Genomic DNA, 18,177 nt, shown 5'->3' on the forward strand with positions numbered 1-18,177 from the left:
GGCACTTGTAATCCCAGCTACGCGGGAGGCTGAGGCAGGAGAATGGCGTGAACCCCAGGGGGCGGAGCCTGCAGTGAGCCGAGATCGCGCCACTGCACTCCAGCCTGGGCAACAGTGAGACTCCGTCTCAAACAAAAAAAAAAAAGATATTTCATTGATAAGACTTTTTCCTTCAAAGTTAACACTCGACGTACATTTCATTTCCTACTTCCTTGTGAACTTTGTGCAGTTACAGATGTAGCAGGCAGCTGTCCCGCCTGGCCTGGAGCCCTGCCTCTGCACCCCTGACGAGCTACACGCCCAGAGCAATAGCTTAACTATTCTGTGCCTCCGCTTCCTGCCTTTAATGCAGAAAAGCGTATTTATTATCTTATGGTTATTGGGGATTAAATACAAATTTATATTTATACAGTACTTAGAATAGTGCCTGGGACACTGCTATGCGTGCTTTGTAAGTGCATGCATTATTGGCTGGGCGTGGTGGCTCACGCCTATAATCCCAGCACTTTGGGAGGCAATCTCAGCTCACTGCAAGCTCCGCCTTCCAGGTTCATGCCATTCTCCTGCCTCAGCCTCCCGAGTAGCTGGGACTACAGGCGCTCACCATCACGCCCGGCTAATTTTTTTTTTTTTTTTAGTAGAGATGGGGTTTCACCGTGTTAGCCAGGATGGTCTCAATCTCCTGACCTTGTGACCCACCTGCCTCGGCCTCCCAGAGTGCTGGGATTACAGGCATGAGCCACCGTGCCCAGCCAGAACACTCTTTAATATGAAAAGTTTTTGTTTTGTTTTTTGAGATGGGGTCTTGCTCTGTTGCCCAGGCTGGAGTGCAGTGGCGCAATCACAGCTCACTGCAACCTCCACCTCCTGGACTCAAGCAATCCTCCTGCCTCAGCTTCCCACAGTGCTGAGATTACAGGCGTGAGTCACTGTGCCCAGCCATGCAGGAGAAGATTTGATCTGGAAAAATATGTGAAAACAATTCTTAAAAATTAACTTTACAATGTCAATTCCAACTCTGAAGCAGAAAAAAGGTGACACAGCCCATTCTCTACCAGTTAAGGACCCAACGTGAAGCCAGAACAGCCCTGACTTGGAAAATGCTATTAAATGTTAGCAATGTAGACGGTTATTACAGTATGAAAATCTCCAAAGCAATGCTACAGGTTTGTCTCTATAAAGACAGAGGCTACAATCTTATGAAGTAACTCAAGTTAAAAATTCACTGAAGGTAAAATCTATGCCAAAAGCATTCCTCTATAAAGACTGCTCAACTTCGTCAAATAAGTCTTCTCAGGTCATTGAAATCTAGGTAATGCAAGGAACCCCTGGTGCTGTGATTCTCTGGCTCCATGTCACTTGAGGACCAGCAGCACCAGCAGCATCTAGGAGCAGGTGAGAAAGGCAGAATCTCAGGTCCTCCCAGACCCGCTGTCTCTACATTCCTCAGGTACTCCGTGTGCACACTAGAGCCAGGGATGCACTGGTCTAGGTGTTATCTGGCTACATTAAGATAAAGAAAAAAATGATGCAATTAAATTAAACAGTTTGTTTTTCAATTATAAGAACAGGCCTTTTTGTCAGCTACCCCAACTATTAAAAGGAAAAAAAAAACAAACATGGTACAAAGGACGCTAGAAATAACCCTCAGCTAGGGAGACATTTTCAGAAACGCTCAGCATTATCCAAATGGTATGTGCGGAATGCTTCCTGACCAGGCCCAATTCATCAAGAGTCAGTGAAAGCCCCGTTCCTACCTGCAAATCGCAGAGGCGCATCTTTGTCCAGTGCGATCAGCGGGGGGTCGAGGAGCACCGTGTTGTCATTCTCTGTGACTATGCCGTGGTAGGTGGGCTCCAGCCAGGGCTTGTGCTTGTTAACTGCATTTAAAACAAAAGAAAAAAATAGACGAGGTTAGAAATATTATTTTCAACTCCATTACTTTTGAAGACACACACCTGCTATTAAAATAATAAAACTCTCGGCCGGGCACGGTGGCTCACACCTGTAATCCCAGCACTTTGGGAGGCCAAGGCGGGCGGATCAAGAGGTCAGGAGACCAAGACCATCCTGACTAACACGGTGAAACTCCGTCTCTACTAAAAATACAAAAAATTAGCCAAGCGTGGTGGCAGGCGCCTGTAGTCCCAGCTACCTGGGAGGCCAAGGCAGGAGAGTGGCGTGAATCTGGGAGGCAGAGCTTGCACTGAGCCAAGATCGCGCCACTACATTCCAGACTGGGTGACAGAGCGAGACTATCTCAAAAAAAGATAAAAACTAAAAAATAAAAATAAATAATAATAAAACTCTCATTAGGCTTGAACACAGTGCTCACAGTTCTGTCGCAAAATTTGGTATCAAGACCCAAGTGAGATGAAATTCTAAATTCCAAAATAAGTAAGGTAGAAATTATCTGAATCCATGAAGCAACAAGAAATAAGAAATAAATTGCTCTAGAAATCAAGAAAAAAAAGACTGATGGCTACGGGAAGACTATCTCTGTTTTCAGCCTATCACTGAAAAGTTACAAAGAAAGGTATTTTCATTTCTTTATGATTTTTTGAGACAGAGTCTTGCTCTGTCACCAAGGCTGACAGAGCAAGCACAGTGGTGTAATCATGGCTCACTGCAGCCTCAACCTCTCAGGTTCAGGTGATCCTCCCACCTCAGCCTCCCAGGTAGCTGGGACTACGCGTGTGCACCACCATACTTGACTTTTTTTTCTTTACTCTTTGTACAGACAGGGTTTCACCATGTTGCCCAGGCTGGTCTTGAACTCCCGGGCTCAAGTGATCCACCTGCCTTGGCCTCCCAAACTGTTGGGATTACAGGCGTGAGCCACAGCACCTGGCCCCAGTATTACTATTTTTTTCTTTTTTCTCTGTTGCCAAGGCTGGAATGTAGTGGTAGGATCTCAGCTCACTCACTCATTAAGCCACCGCACCCAGCTGCCCAATATTAATTTTAAATTTGTATTACAAACAATAATGTAAAGCAAAGATGCAAAACACAATAAAGTATTAAAATAAAACTAAATGCAGAATTTCAGAAAAACCCACCACCTGACTGAAAACAAGAGTGTTTAAGAATGATCCATCCGGACATGGTGGCTCACGCCTATAATCCCAGCACTTTGGGAGGCCAACGAGGGCAGATCACCTGAGGTCAGGAGTTTGTGACCAGCCTGGCCAGTATGTTGAAACCCTGTCTTTACTAAAAATACAAAAATTAGCCAGGTGTGGTGGCGCATACCTGTAATCTCAGCTACTCGGGAGGCTGAGGCAGGAGAATCGCCTGAACCTGGGAGGTGGAGGTTGCAGTGAGCCAAGATCGCACTCCAGACTGGGCGACAGAGTGAGACTCTGCCTCAAAAAAAAAAAAAAAAAAGAATAATCCACTTTGGAGTTAGGCTTGGGGTCCAATTCCAGTCTCCCTCTATTATGAGCTGTGTGACCTTAAGTACATTAACTTATTACTGGAAAAGGGTCCCAATCCAGCCCCCAAGACAGTGTTATTGGACTTCATGCAGTAAGAATTTGGGGCAAGTCCATACAGTAAAGTGAAAGCAACTTTATTAAGAAAGTGAAGGAAGAAAGAATGGCTACTCCACAGGCAGAGCAGCCCTGAGGGCTGCTGGTCAGCTATTTTTATGGTTATTTCTTGATTACATGCTAAACGAAGGGTGGATTATTCATGAGTTTTCCCAGAAAGATATGGGAAATTCCTGGAAACTGAGGGCTCCTCCCCCTTTTAGACCACCTAGAGTAACTTGTAAACTGTCATGGTGCTGGTGGGTCTCTTGGCATGCTAATGTATTATAATTAGTGTATAATGAGCAGTGAGGATGACCAGAAGTCACTTTCGTCCCCGTCTTGGTTTTGGTGGGTTTTGGCCGGCTTCTTTATGGCAACCTGTTTTATAAGCAAGGTCTTTGTGACCTGTGTCTTGTACTGACCTCCTACCTCATCCTGTGACTTAGAATGCCTTAACCTCCTAGGAATGCAGCCCGATAGATCTCAACCTTATTTCACCCAGACCCTATTCAAGATGGAGTCGCTCTGGTTCAAATGCCTCTGACAAACTGACAAACTGATCTCAAGTTCCTCGTTCGTAAACCAGGGACACCCCCACCCTCCACACGGTGATGGCCCAGATCACTGGAGAAGTGCTATCTTGTCCCTTCTTGATTGGGACTCTACTAGAACTGCTACTTTTTGCTTTTCTGGCCGCTGCTGACCTCACTTCCCTGAGAAGATGATCATTTAGCCCCTGTCTACTTTGCTTTGCCTGGGGCTCGTCTCCTGAGTGTTGATGTCAGACGTCCTCCCGGTGGCCATGAATCCCTCCCTGAGCCCGCAGTATCTCCACACGCACACTGGGGGCGCTGTTCCACAGCTCAAATCTTTCCATTTTCCTTGTATGTTCACCTTAGGAGGGTTAACAGCTTCCGTTATAACCTCAGAGTATGAATGAACCAGGGGACTCCTCGATTAAGCTGATCTGAAAAGATGGAAAGAAATGGCTTGAAAACTTTGTTTCCAAGTAGACGGGGCCTACTTATTGAATGAACCACTCAGGTTCTGTTAAGTGTGAGTCAATCCAGAAGGATCTTCGTGCAACATTCCAGGATGTGATGCTACCTCTGCTGTACCTGCACTTTCCCCAGAGTGGCACCCAGGGAGGGGGGCTCACGCTCACGTGTAAGGCTCAGAGTAGGCGTGTGAAGGCTTGCATCTGGAAGGAAGACAGACCAGAACAAAGCTGCCTCCTCTCTTTTTTTTTTGAGATGGAGCCTTGCTCTGTCACCCAGGCTGGAATGCAATGGCGCGATCTCGGCTCACTGCAACCTTTGCCTCTTGGGTTCAAGCAATTCTCCTGCCTCAGCCTCCCGAGTAGCTGGGATTACAGGAGCTCACCACCACGCTCAGCTTCTGTATTTTCAGTAGAGACGGGATTTCACCATGTTGGCCAGGCTGGTCTACCAACTCTTGACCTCGTGTTCCGCCTGCCTCGCCTCCCAAAGTGCTGGGATTACAGGCATGAGCCACCGCGCCAAGCTGCTGCCTCCTCTCTAATTAATGAAACATTTACCAGACATTTGTACACACCACATCCAAGCCAATAGCAAATCCTTCTGGCTTCACTTTCTAAATAAATCCAGACCCCGGGGAGTCGTTGTTTAATGGGTATAAAATTTCGGTTTTGTGAGATGAAAGGAGTTTGGAGGCTGGTTGCACAATAGTGTGAATGTAATTGACGCTACTGAACTGAACCCTTCAAAATGGTAGAGACGGGGAAATTTTGCTGTAGTTTACATTAAAAGAAAAAAAATCCACATACACACAAACTCAGACACAGCCATTTCTTATCCTCCTTCCTGCTCACCTGAAAGGTCACAAAAGCCAAGTAACCAGCCTCCCTGTCCTTATCCCGGGACTTACTCAGCAGCCAGAGGGAAGCTTCTCCAACAATGGGTCTTCAGCTTTGGGGTCTCAGAACCCCTGTACACCAAAAAGTTACTGAGGGGCCCAAATAGCTTTTGTTTAAATGGATTGGTCAGTCAGTTGATTATCCACCCACCCACCTATCTATCATCTATCTATCTATCTATCTATCTATCTATCTATCTATCTATCTATCTACCTACCTACCTACCTATCATCTATCAGCATCTATCTATCTATCTATCTATCTATCTATCTATCTATCTATCTATCATCTATCAGCATCTATCTATCTATCTATCTATCTATCTATCTATCTATCTATCTATCTATCATCTATCAGCATTTACTACACTGAAAATTAAAACCAGCCTGGGAGCAGTGTCTCATGCCTGTAATCCCAGCGCTTTGGGAGGTGGGCCACACAAATCACTTGAGGTCAGGAGTTTGAGACCAGCCTGGCCAACATGGTGAAACCCTCCTGTCTTTACTAAAAATACAAAAATTAGCCAAGTGTGGTGACATGCACCTGTAGACCCAGCTTCTTGGAAAGCTGAGGCAGGAGAATTGCTTGAACCCGGGAGGTAGAGGTTGCAGTGAGCCAAGGTCACGCCAATTGCATTCCAGCCTGGGCGACAGAGCGAGACACTGTCTCAAAAAAAAAAAAAAAAAAAAAAAGCCTGGGAGCAGTGACTCATGCCTGTAATCCCAGCACTTTGGGAGGCCGAGGCAGGCGGATCACTTGAAGTCAGGAGTTCAAGGCCAGCCTAACCAATATGGTGAAACCCTCCTGTCTTTACTATAAATACAAAAATTAGCTGGGCGTGGTGGCACACGCCTGTAGTCCCAGCTACTCAGGAGGCTGAGGCAGGAGAATCACTTGAACCCAGGAGGTAAAGGTTGCAGTGAGCCAAGATCACGCCACTGCACTCCAGCCTGGACAACAGAGCAAGACTATGTCTCAAAAAACAACAACAAAAAAGATAATTTTAATACTTATTAACTCATTTAAAAACCAAACACATTATATAATACATTCACATAAACAATATTTTTATGAAAATAACTTTTTGAAAACAAAGCTTACTAAGAAGAGTGGCAACAGTTTTCTGTTTTTGCAAATCTTTGTTGTCTGCTTTCACAAAAGACACCTGGGTTCTCGTCTCTACCCCCGCTTCCCCTGCACTCAGCGTGCTGCCTTGCTCCCCTTCATATAGTCTCTAGAAAATGCCACAGTGCGGCCTAAGAGGATGAGAAAATGGCAAATAATGTCTTAATATTGTTACAGTTCTGCCCTCTCGCATCCTGCCAGGGTTTCAGGGACTCATTATCTCACTCGGGCTCTCTGTTGAAAAGGTCCTTCCTGCTGCTCTCACCACCCTCGCTCTGTCCCTCTGTTCCAACACCCGGGGAGAAGACGGCAGGGGAGGGCACTGGAGCCCGGGGCCCAGTGGCCTGGGTGGGTCCTGCCTGGGCTCCAAAGGGCCTGTGACCTCAGGGCCTTTGCTTCCTCATCTATAAAACGGGGACAATAATAGTCCCCATCTCATAGGTTGTTGTATGATTAAATGTGCAATCACAGATCATTACATGTAAAATGCTCAGAAGACTGTCTGGCACTCAGTAAGTATCAAAAGGTGGTGGTGTTATTTCTCCTCCCCAGTATATCTCACACACAGACACACACACACACACAGACTGTGAGAAAGTGGCCTTTTCATTCTCTAATTTCCAGTACCTGGAATTATGCTTAGCACACATGCAGGAACTACTTGGGAAATGAGTGAGTATATAAGAAACCTCGAATGTACAAATCAGATCAGCTGCCCTGATTTATGAATTCTCTCATGGAGAAGATAGCTTTGGAGCTGGGAATTCAAAAGATACTGCGAAGGTGTTTTTTTATTTTTGTTGGTTTCTCCAGGTGGATGTTCTGAGAAAGAGAGCTAAAAATCTAGAGGCAACGCATGAAACCAACAGGTCAAAAGACATCAGTCTGGAAAAGGTTAAGCTACGGAAGGTTAGATTACAGAGGGACTTAATATGAAATCAAACCCAGACTATAAAGACCAAAAATAAAAGTGTCTTTGAAATCCGTCTTCTCCCCCCATCCATAGGCTGCTCTGAAACAAGAGATTGGCTAAGAAGAGAATAAGGGACCGGATGCGGTGGCTCACGCCTGTAATCCTAGCACTTTGGGAGGCCAAGGCGGGTGGATCACCTGAGGTCAGGAGTTCAAGACCAGCCTGGCCAACATGGTAAAACCCCATCTGTACTAAAAAAAAAAAAAATTAGCTGGGTGTGGTGGCAGGCATCTATAATTCCAGCTACTCGAGAGGCTGAGGCAGGAGAATCGCTTGAACCCAGGAGGCGGAGGTTGCAGTGTGCCAAGACCACGCCATTGCACTGCAGCCTGGGAAAGAAGCGAGAGACTTCGTCTCAAAAAAAAAAAAAAAAGAGAGAGAGAGAATAAGGCTGGCTATGGCACAGCACCCTTCTCCTGCAACCCTCCCTGGAGCAGCGGGGGGTCTGCCAGCAGGAGCTATGTGTGAGGCTGTCTGTAGGAGCTTTACACACAGGCTGCACCAGCATTAGGTCTGAAAGGGCTCCCTGAGAGAATAACTTCACTTTGCAATCAGGTTGAACATTTCATCTAACCACTGAAACTCAACATCCTCTCCAGATTATCTTTTTAAAAAAATTTTTAGGAGGGGTGCAGTGGCTCATGCCTGTAATCCCAGCACCTTGGGAGGCCAAGGCGGGCCGATCACCTAAGGTGAGGAGCTCAAGACCAGCCTGGCCAACACAGTGAAACTCCATCTCTACCAAAAATACAAATATTAGCCGGGTGTGATGGCAGGTGCCTGTAATCCCAGCTACTCAGGAGGCTGAGGCAGGAGAATCGCTTGAACCCGGGAGGTGGAGGTTGCAGTGAGCCAAGACCGCACCACTCCAACATGGAGAAACCATGGAGTTTGACTCCAGCCTGGGAGACAAGAGCGAAACTCCGTCTCAAAAAACAAAAAAAATTTTTTTTTAGTTGAGATGAAGTCTCACTATGTTGCCCAGGCTGGTGTCAAACTCCTGAGCTCAAGCAATTCTCCCACCACGGCCTCCCAAAGTGCTGGGATTACAAGTGTGAGCCACAACATCCAGCTCAGGTATCTTTGAAAATAAACCATGCTATGATGTAGGCTGGAAGAAGCTTGGAGTTACGGATGTAAAATAGTCCATTGTAAAGAAAGGACTCCAAAAACTCCACTGTTTGTTACCAATCTTTCACTTTCTTTTTTTTTTTTTTTCTTTTTTTCTTGAGATGGAGTCTCACTCTGTGGTCCAGGCTGAAGTGCAATGAATGGTGCAATCTGGGCTCACTGCAACCTCTGCCTCCCAGGTTCAAGCGATTCTCCTGCCTCAGCCTCTTGAGTAGCTGGAATTACAGACGTGCATCACCACACTCGGCTAATTTTTTTATATTTTAAGTAGAGACGGGGTTTCACCATGTTGGCCAGGCTGGTCTCGAACTCCCGACCTCAGGTGATCTACCTGCATTGGCCTCCCAAAGTGCCGGGATTACAGGCATGAGCTACAGCATCCGGCCTCCAATCGTTCATTTTAAAGCAAAAATTGCTAGTTCAATTTGCCATTAATCAAATTAATATGTGATTCCAATTTGGCTTCATACTTTAAGGTTTTATTAATAAAATTACAAGTATTATAAATACTGAAACTAAATATTCCTCTAATATTTGAGTCCATAAAACTCCTGAGACTTAAACTAAATGAATTTATGTCTTTATTTAACCCAACAAGGATGTAAAAATACCAGGCAGAACGCATTACAGAAAACCCATGATGAGTAGTAACGTAAAATGTGTGTTTCTGCTGCCCGGATGGAAAGGCCTGCAGCTGAATGGCTAAGGGTTCAGTGGAAAAATAACTGTGTAACTATGTTCCCAGTATTCCAATTTTATAATTCAAATTTTCTAAATCGCTCTTAAGCTGGCAGTAGAATGAGATCTGGCCAGTTCCAAAGACTGAACTTTTAAATATTTAATGAGTGATATTTTTAATATTTCATCACATTCAATTTGCATTATAAAACATTTATAGAAACAAGTGACCGATGTTTCTGTCATCATCACAAAAAAATGGCAAAGACAAGAGACTACTGGCCGCAAGTCTAGGAACATGTCACCTACGTCGAAAGTCTATACCTGATTCATTTCATCGCATTCTAAGAGGTTTTAAAAAACAAACTAAACTGCTTCTCCTGCCTCCCTTGGCCTCAGCCATGGAAAGTAGCCGTGGCAGCGAATCTGAATGCGGTGCGGGAGACCATGGACAGGATGCTGAATAAACTGTGTGTTGTGCACCTGCATTTTGACTTTGATCCATCACATGAGGTGTGGGATTTTCCGCTGTGGTGTCACGTCGGTGCTTAAAAAGTTTCGCATTTTGGAGCATTTCACATTTCAGGTTTTGGGATTAGGAGTATCCAACCTGTACTAATCACACATTCTGCTTGAGATTTCAAGAATTTAGAATGCTGGCTTAAATTCCTATTTGTGTAAGGCTTTGTGAACAAGAAATTAACCCAGAAGCGTTATCATCAGTTATTAAGGAGCTTCGCAAGGCTACTGAACCACTAAAGGCTGCTGAAAATATGACAAGCTGACTTGCTGGGGAAATTCTGACGAGATATGTCAAGCTCTGCTAGAGGATTTAAAGATTGCACTGTAGTCGAGAATGTACAATGATACTGAATGCAGCAGTGTAGAAAAATTTTCCTTTTTAAAAGAATTATAAAACCATAGCGTTATAAATCAGTGGAAAGTGGCTTACAGACAGAACTATCAGATGTGTTTACATCACATCTTATTCTTTTTTTTTTTTTTTTTTTTTGAGACGGAGTTTCGCTCTTGTTGCCTAGGCTGGAGTGTAGTGGCGTGATCTTGGCTCACCACAATCTCCGCCTCCTGGGTTCAAGCGATTCTGCTGCCTCAGCCTCCCAAGTAGCTGGGATTACAGGCATGCACCACCACACCCAGATAATTTTGTATTTTTAGTAGAGATGGGGTTTCTCCATGTTGGTCAGGCTGGTCTTGAACTCCCGACCTTAGGTGATCCGCCCACCTCAGCCTCCCAAAGTGCTGGGATTACAGGCTTGAGTCACCACGCCCAGCTTATTCACTTTTTTTAACGGCTCTAATGCTTCTACATCGCCATGTTCATATTTATGTATTCTTTATTTATAGCTTTGATAGCTTTAATTTTCTAAGCAGTCTATCAGATGTGCACATCTACTGTGCCTGAAGTATAGTGGAACCCATCAGTAGTAATGTGTAGTAGTTGTGACTTGACATTTCCACCATAAATTTTAATTTTGAATTGTTTATGCATTATAACTGTTGATTTATATTGTATTGGGCTGAAAGTTGACAGAATTTCAGCCACTATTTGTGAATTTTGATTTAGATTCATTATGTATGTCAGAATCTTGTTTTTTAAAATAAGAGCATGGAAAACATTTCTTGCAATCTGATCTTTAACAAAGAATATTTAGTTTTTTAAACAGTTTGTTGGGCAGCTAATAGTGTGAAACAGGTCATTTTTGTGTTGAGTAAAAATTTAAACTTCTAGAAACTTAGATTTTAAAAGTAATGACAACGCTTAGGTTAGTATTATTTGCAATTCAAATCAAAATGCTGGGATTACAAGCGTGAGCCACCGTGCCCGGCCGAGGCAGGGGAATCTCTTGAACTTGGGGGGCAGAGGTTGCAGTGAGCAGAGATTGTGTCACTTGCACTCCGGCCTGGGTGACAAAGCGAGATTCCATCTTGAAAAAAAAAAAAATTAGCTGGCATGGTGGCACATGCCTGTAGTCCCAGCTACTCGGGAGGCTGAGACAGGACGAATGTTTCAGCCAGGAGTTAGAGGCTGCCGTGAGCCAAGATCTCACCACTGCAGTCCAGCCCCAGGGGGAACAAGACTATCTCTAAAGAAAAAAGAAACCCACTGTTTCAAACAAGAGTGTGATGTGTGCCTCTTATCATGACACGTAGGTTGGTCACGTCTGCCCTTAAAAAACAACAGCTAAATATTTCAAGAGACTGTTGGCGTCTCATCTATAAATCCTAGATGATGTTACATGTTTCATTTGCAGATTCAACTTTTAAACCTCGGTCTATCATAAGAACCTGCAATTAAGGAATACTGCCAGCAGGTGGCGACAGGTGTCCTCGCATGCTCCAAGTTCTCAGGCTTTGATTTTAAATTCCTGCTAGTTAATTTCCAAAGGCGAGCTAGTAGGCCCTTGTTAAAGATGACATGGGTAGAAAAGTGTCTTAAACTCTTAAGTTTAAAATCTCCAGCTGATTCTTTTTTTCCTCAAAAAAGCATTTGGAACAGGCAAAATATTCACAGTCTTAAAATCAAAATATAAAAAGGCATTATCTCTGAGGGTCTCTAGTCATAAATTCTTTTTTTTTTTTTTTGAGAGTCTTGCTCTGTCACCCAGGCTGAAGTGCAATAAAAATACAATGTGTGCCACCACTCCCAGCTAATTTTTGTTATTTTTAGTGGAGAGGGGTTTTCACCATGTTGGCCAGGCTGGTCTTGAACTCTTGAACTCAGGTGATCCACCGTGCCTGGCTAATTTTTGTATTTTTAGTGAAGACACGGTTTCACCATGTTGGCCAGTCTGGTCTCGAACTCCTGGCCTCAAGTGATCCACCTGGGTCAGTCTCCCAAAGTGCTGGGATTACAGGCGTCATGACCCACTGCACCCAGCTGTAAAACAGATTTTTTAATTACTCTTATTTTTTTTTCCCAAAGACTGAACACTTCCAAAGAATCTCTGTATGCACAGGTTTAAGGGTTTCTTCATCAGAATCCCAAACAAACTAAATTTTAAAGTGTTGATTGAAACATCAAATACATAGCTTAGACATTATTTAGATCTGGGTTTCTCAACAGCAGGACATTCTGGGCCAGACAATGTTTAGCTGTGGGGCTGTCCCGTGCATTGTGGGATGTTCAGCAGCATCCCGGCCTCAAAACCACTAGATGCTCACAGCCTCCCCACCAAGATGTGCTAGCCAGAAGTGTCTCCAGACATTCCCCAAGATCCCCTGGGGGCAATCCTCCTCCCTCCTCGAGAACCACTGACTTATATCCACCTCGTTAAGGAAAACCAACGATGTCTACACAAAAATCACTTGTACACCTTAAAAGAGCCACTTTAATAATTTGTGCATTACATTGATGTGAAGCTAATTTTTTTTTTTTTTTTGAGTCAGGGTCTCACTCTGTCTTACAGGCATGGGACACCCCAACGAGCTTGAAGTTAATTTTTAAAATAAAAACACATTAAGGCCGGGCACGGTAGGTCATGCCTGTAATCCCAGCAATTTGGGAGGCTGAGGTGGGTGGATCGCTTGAGTTCAGGAGTTTGAGACCAGCCTGGACAAAATGATAAAACCCTGTCTCTACGAAAAATAGGAAAAAATTAGCCGGGCATGGTGGTGCACTTGGGAGCTACTTGGGACCTCCCAGCTACTCGGCAGGCTGAGGCATGAGAATCGCTTGAGCCTGGGAGGTGGAGGCTGCAGTGAGCTGAGATCACACCACCGCACTCCACACTGGGTGACAGAGCGAGACCTGCCTCAAACAAACAAAAAACACACACATTAAGTTTCAAATAAATTCTTAAGCTAACAGAACAACTGAGCTTTTTAATAGTACAGTGAAACTTTCCCTGCATTTATTCACTTTTCACAGGACAAGCATCATACCACCACATACTGTTACACACAATGCAGCTGTTCTATGAAAGGTGAGGCTGGGCGCGGTGGCTCACGCCTGTAATCCCAGCACTTTGGGAGGCCAAGGCAGGCGGATCACCTGAAGTCAGGAGTTTGAAACCAGCCTGGCCAACATGGCGAAACCCCATCTCTACCAAAAATACTAAAAATTAGCCAGGTCTGGTGGTGGGCACCTGTAATCCCAGCTACTCGGGAGGCTGAGGCAGGAGAATTGCTTGAACCCGGGAGGCGGAGGTTGCAGTGAGCCGAGATTGTGCTATTGCACTCCACTGCAGCCTGGCTGACAGAGACTCCGCCTCAAAAAACAAACAAACAAACAAACAAAGATGAGAGCTGTTTGCAAGCTCTGCACATCTAGATCCACTCTCTTGCTCACAGGCTGGGACACCTGCCTGTCCACCACCAGGCGGTCTATGGCTGGGCATGGGCTCACCACTACCCAGCTCACAGGGCCTGAGAGCTACACAGGGCTCCTCGTGTTGGGGAGCCCAAGGCATGCATAGTGGCGTCATGAGAAAAGACCAGGGAATGAGCAGGAGCAGATGGAGGAGGAACCCCTATGTCCTTCTCCCTGGTGCACATCCCACCCTGAACACTAAGAAGGAAGCAAGGGGACCAGACCCTGCACGTGAGCCTCAGGGTAGGATGCCAGGAGAGTCTCAAGAACGAAGTCAGGGGGTGAAGAGGTGGCTGCAGGGGTGAGATGAGAAGGGGAAGGGGCTAGGCTGAGACTGCAGTTTAGAGTCTAGGTATCTCCCGCACACGGAGATGGGGCTGTCCCCAACTAGAACTGAGAGCTAAGGAGGAATGACAGGGCAGGAGAATCCAGAAGGGGCTTCTGTTTCCCCCTTCTTCCATCCATCCATCCATCCATCCGTCTTTCTCGAGGCCCAGGTAATCTTCTAGGTACCAAGAAAATAATGGTGAGTAAAACAGCCCCTTCCCTCTCAGAGCTTGTGTTATGGTTGATAAAAATATAAATTTGAAACAGAACCTGCAAAGTTATCCACAATTCCTATAATTACAACTTTTGAAAGCTTAAAGTGAGCCTTCTAATTTTTTTTTTTTTTTTTTTTTTTTGAGACGGAGTCTCGCTCTGTCGCCCTGGCTGGAGTGCAGTGGCGCGATCTCAGCTCAATGCAAGCTCTGCCTCCCGGGTTCACGCCATTCTCCTGCCTCAGCCTCCCGAGCAGCTGGGACTACAGGCGCCCGCCACCACGCCCGGCTAGTTTTTTTTTTTGTTTTTGTTTTTTTGAGACGGAGTCTCGCTCTTTTGCCCAGGCTGGAGCTGGAGTGCAGTGGTGCTATCTCGGCTCACTGCAAGCTCCACCTCCCAGGTTCACGCCATTCTCCTGCCTCAGCCTCCCAGGTAGCTGGGACTACAGGCACCTGCCACCGTGCCCGGCTAATTTTTTGTGTTTTTAGAGAGATGGGGTTTCACCATGTTAGCCATGATGGTCTCGATCTCCTGACCTCGTGATCCACCTGCCTTGGCCTCCCAAAGTGCTGGGATTACAGGCGTGAGCCACTGCGCCCAGCCGTGAGCCTTCTAATTTTTCCTCCAGATTCCAAACAAGTTTTTTTAATGTGGGAAAATACACAGTATAAAAATTTACCATCTTAACCATTTTTAAATGTACAGGCCAATAGCATTAAGTACATTCACACTGTCATCCAATCATCACCACCACTATCCGTCTCTAGAACTTCTTTCATCTTGCAAAACTGAAACTCTGCACCCATTAAATACTAACTTCCTATTTCCCCTCCCCCAGCCCCTGGCAGCCACCATTCTATTTTCTGTCTCTGTGAATTTGACTATTTGACTAAGGGTCCGGCGTGGTGGCTCAAACCTGTAATCCCAGCACTTTAGGAGGCTGAGGCAGGTGGATCGCTTGAGCTCAGGAGTTCAAGATCAGCCTGGCCAACCTGGTGAGACCCCGTCTCTACAAAAAATACAAAAATTAGCCAGGCATGGTGGTGCCACACTTGTAGTCCCGCCTACTTGGGAGGGTAAGGTGGGAGGATCACCTGAGCCTGGGAGGTCGAGGCTGCAGTACGCCAAGATGGTGCCACTGCACTGCAGCGTGCATGACAGAGTGAGGCCCTGTCTCAAAAAAAATAAAAATAAAGAATTTGACCATTCTAGGCCAGATGCGGTGGCTCACGCCTGTAATCCTAGCACTTTGGGACGTCGAGGTGGGTGGATCACCTGAGGTTGGGAGTTTGAAACCAGCCTGGCCAACATGGTGAAACCCCGTCTCTACTAAAAATACAAAAATTAGCTGGGCATGGTGGTGCATGCTAATTCCAGCCACTTGGGAGGCTGAGGCAGGAAAATCGCTTGAACCCAGGAGGCGGAGGTTGCAGTGGGCTACCGTGCCACTGTACTCCAGCCTGGGTGACAAGAGTGAGACTGTTTCAAAAAAAAAAAAAAAAAAAAAGGAATTTGAGGCTGGGCCCAGTGGCTCACAGCTGTAATCCCAGCAATTTGGGAGGCCGAGGGAGGCGGATCATGAGGTCAGGAGATCGAGACCATCCTGGCTAACACTTTGAAACCCCATCTCTACTAAAAAATACAAAAAATTTGCCGGGCATGGTGGCAGGCGCCTGTAGTCCCAGCTCCTCGGGAGGCTGAGGCAGGAGAATGGCGTGAACCTGGGAGGCAGAGCTTGCAGTGAGCCGAGATGGCGCCACTGCACTCCAGCCTGGGCGACAGAGCAAGACTCCATCTCAAAAAAAAAAAAAAAAAAGAAAAGGAATTTGACTATTCTAGTACCTCATATGAGTGGGATCACACCACACTTACCCTTTTGTAACTGGCTTCCTTCATTAGCATAATGTCCTCGAGGTGCCCCCCTGCTGTGGCATGCGTTGGAATTCCTTTCTTTTCAAGGTTGGATGATGTTCCGTTAGAAGGGTACCATGTTTTGCTTATCCATTCCCTGGTCAACGGACGCTGGGTTGCTTCCACCTTTTGGCCATTGTGAACAATGCTGCTAACACTGGTGTACAAATATCTCAAGGCCCTGTTTTCTAATCTTTTGTGAATAATGCCCAGAAGGAGGATTACTGCCGGATCATATGGTGATTCTATCTTTAAGGTGATTCTATCTTTCGTTTTTTGAGGAGTCGCCATACTGTTCTCCACAGTGACTGCACCATTTTCCATTCCCACCAACTGCGCACAAGGGCCCCGATTTTCCACCTCCTTCCCAGCACTTGTTATTTTCTGCTTTTTGATAGTAATCATCCTACCAGATGAAACCAAACATGCTTTATATCAAGTAATTTTATCTTCTCATATTGTGTAAAATTGATAAGATACCAAGTAGACAAAAGAGAGTAAGGAGCCCCATGTGCTCCTCACTAACCACTATAATGATCCACGCAGAACGAATCTTGTTTGACTTCACTCCAACTCCCAACACCGATATCACTTATTTTGAAGCAAACGCCAGACATCATATAACTTCCCCGCTCAATACCACATCATACATCTCTAAAAGATAACTCTTTTTAAAACTAACCATATCAAGTCCAATAGAGCTTAAAGGTAAAAAAATAAGCTGGGAGAGGTGGCTTATGCCTGTAATCCCAGCACTTTGGGAGGCTAAGGAGGGTGGACTGCTTGAGCCCAAGAGTTCAAAACCAGCTAAGGCAACATGGTGAAACCCGTCTCTAGTAAAAAATACAAAAATTAGCCAGGCATAGTGATGCACGCCTGTAGTCCCAGCTACTTGAGAGGCTGAGGTGGGAGAATTGCTTGAGCCTGGCTGGTAGAGGCTGCATTGAGTCATAACTGCACCACTGCACTCCAGCCTGGGCAACAGAGCAAGACCCTATCTAAAAAAATAAAGTAAAATAAATAAAATTAACCATAATGGCAGTATTACCTAAAAATTCACAATTATTTAATATCATCAAATACTTAATCAGGGTTCCTATTTATCTGCTTGTTTGGTGTATCAAATAATTTCACTCAAGACACATTTCTCTCTCTGTAGGGTAAGTTTGTGTTGTTTCACTCCGAATTCCACCATGAAAGAAAAATGAAAGCACTGATAACCTTGAACAGTAGTGCTTAGGGTTTCCACAATGTCGCCAATTCTTTTTTCACCTTTAAGTATGTTTATTAAGTAGGTTTCTGTAGATGTTATTTATCAAATTGAGAGAGAGCCCCTCTCTTCCTAACTTTGAGAGTTTTTATCATGAATGAATGAATAGCATCTTCTGAAATGCTATTTCAGCATTAATTGGTATGCTGTGACTTTTCTTTTTTAGCGTATTGATTGGTGAATTATTGACTGTTAAATGTTGAAACGGTCTTATGTATGTGGACTAGATCCTATATGGTCATGGTGTATCATTCTTTTTATACACTGTTTGATTTGATTTTGTTGAGGACTTTTTAAATGTTTTGTTGAGATCGCCATTAAAATATTTTGTCAATATATTTCAATTCACTTTTCTTTTGAAAATTCTACTGGCATGAATATATCCAGTTTTGTATACTCAGCATCAAATATTACGCATATTTCAGAGCACGGGTCAGGCACCGTGGACTCCCTTTTGCTGACCACTGAGGCTGATCTTCTAGCGGATTCAGGTACATGAAAGGCAAGAGGCAGCAGTCACGAGGCTATTTTTGAAAAATCAGGGTGTGATGATCACAAATGTGCTTTTAAAAATTAGGATTAAAAAAAAACAGGGCCAGGCATGGTGGCTCATGCCTGTAACCCCAGCACTTTGGGAGGCCAAAGGCGGGCGGATCATGAGGTCAGGAAATCAAGATCATCCTGGCTAACAAGGTGAAACCCTATCTCTACTAAAAATACAAAAATTAGCCGGGCGTGGTGGTGGGCATCTGTAGTCCTAGCTACTCGGGAGGCTGAGGCAGGAGAATG

At 45.0% G+C, this 18,177-nt stretch overlaps 1 protein-coding gene across 3 annotated transcripts in view; it reads right to left on the bottom strand.

Annotated features, from left to right (window-relative positions):
* CLSTN1 (calsyntenin 1) overlaps positions 1-18,177 on the bottom strand; it is a 91,879-nt gene that overhangs the window by 41,339 nt on the left and 32,363 nt on the right. For all 3 annotated transcript variants that reach the window (XM_032758847.2, XM_032758848.2, XM_032758845.2), the window contains exon 2: positions 1,758-1,880. In XM_032758847.2, the coding sequence (XP_032614738.1) occupies positions 1,758-1,880 (123 nt within the window). The remainder of the gene's footprint in view (positions 1-1,757; positions 1,881-18,177) is intronic.

This window comes from Hylobates moloch, unplaced genomic scaffold (genome assembly GCF_009828535.3).
Source record: "Hylobates moloch isolate HMO894 unplaced genomic scaffold, HMol_V3 SCAFFOLD_9, whole genome shotgun sequence".
Lineage (NCBI taxonomy): Eukaryota > Metazoa > Chordata > Mammalia > Primates > Hylobatidae > Hylobates > Hylobates moloch.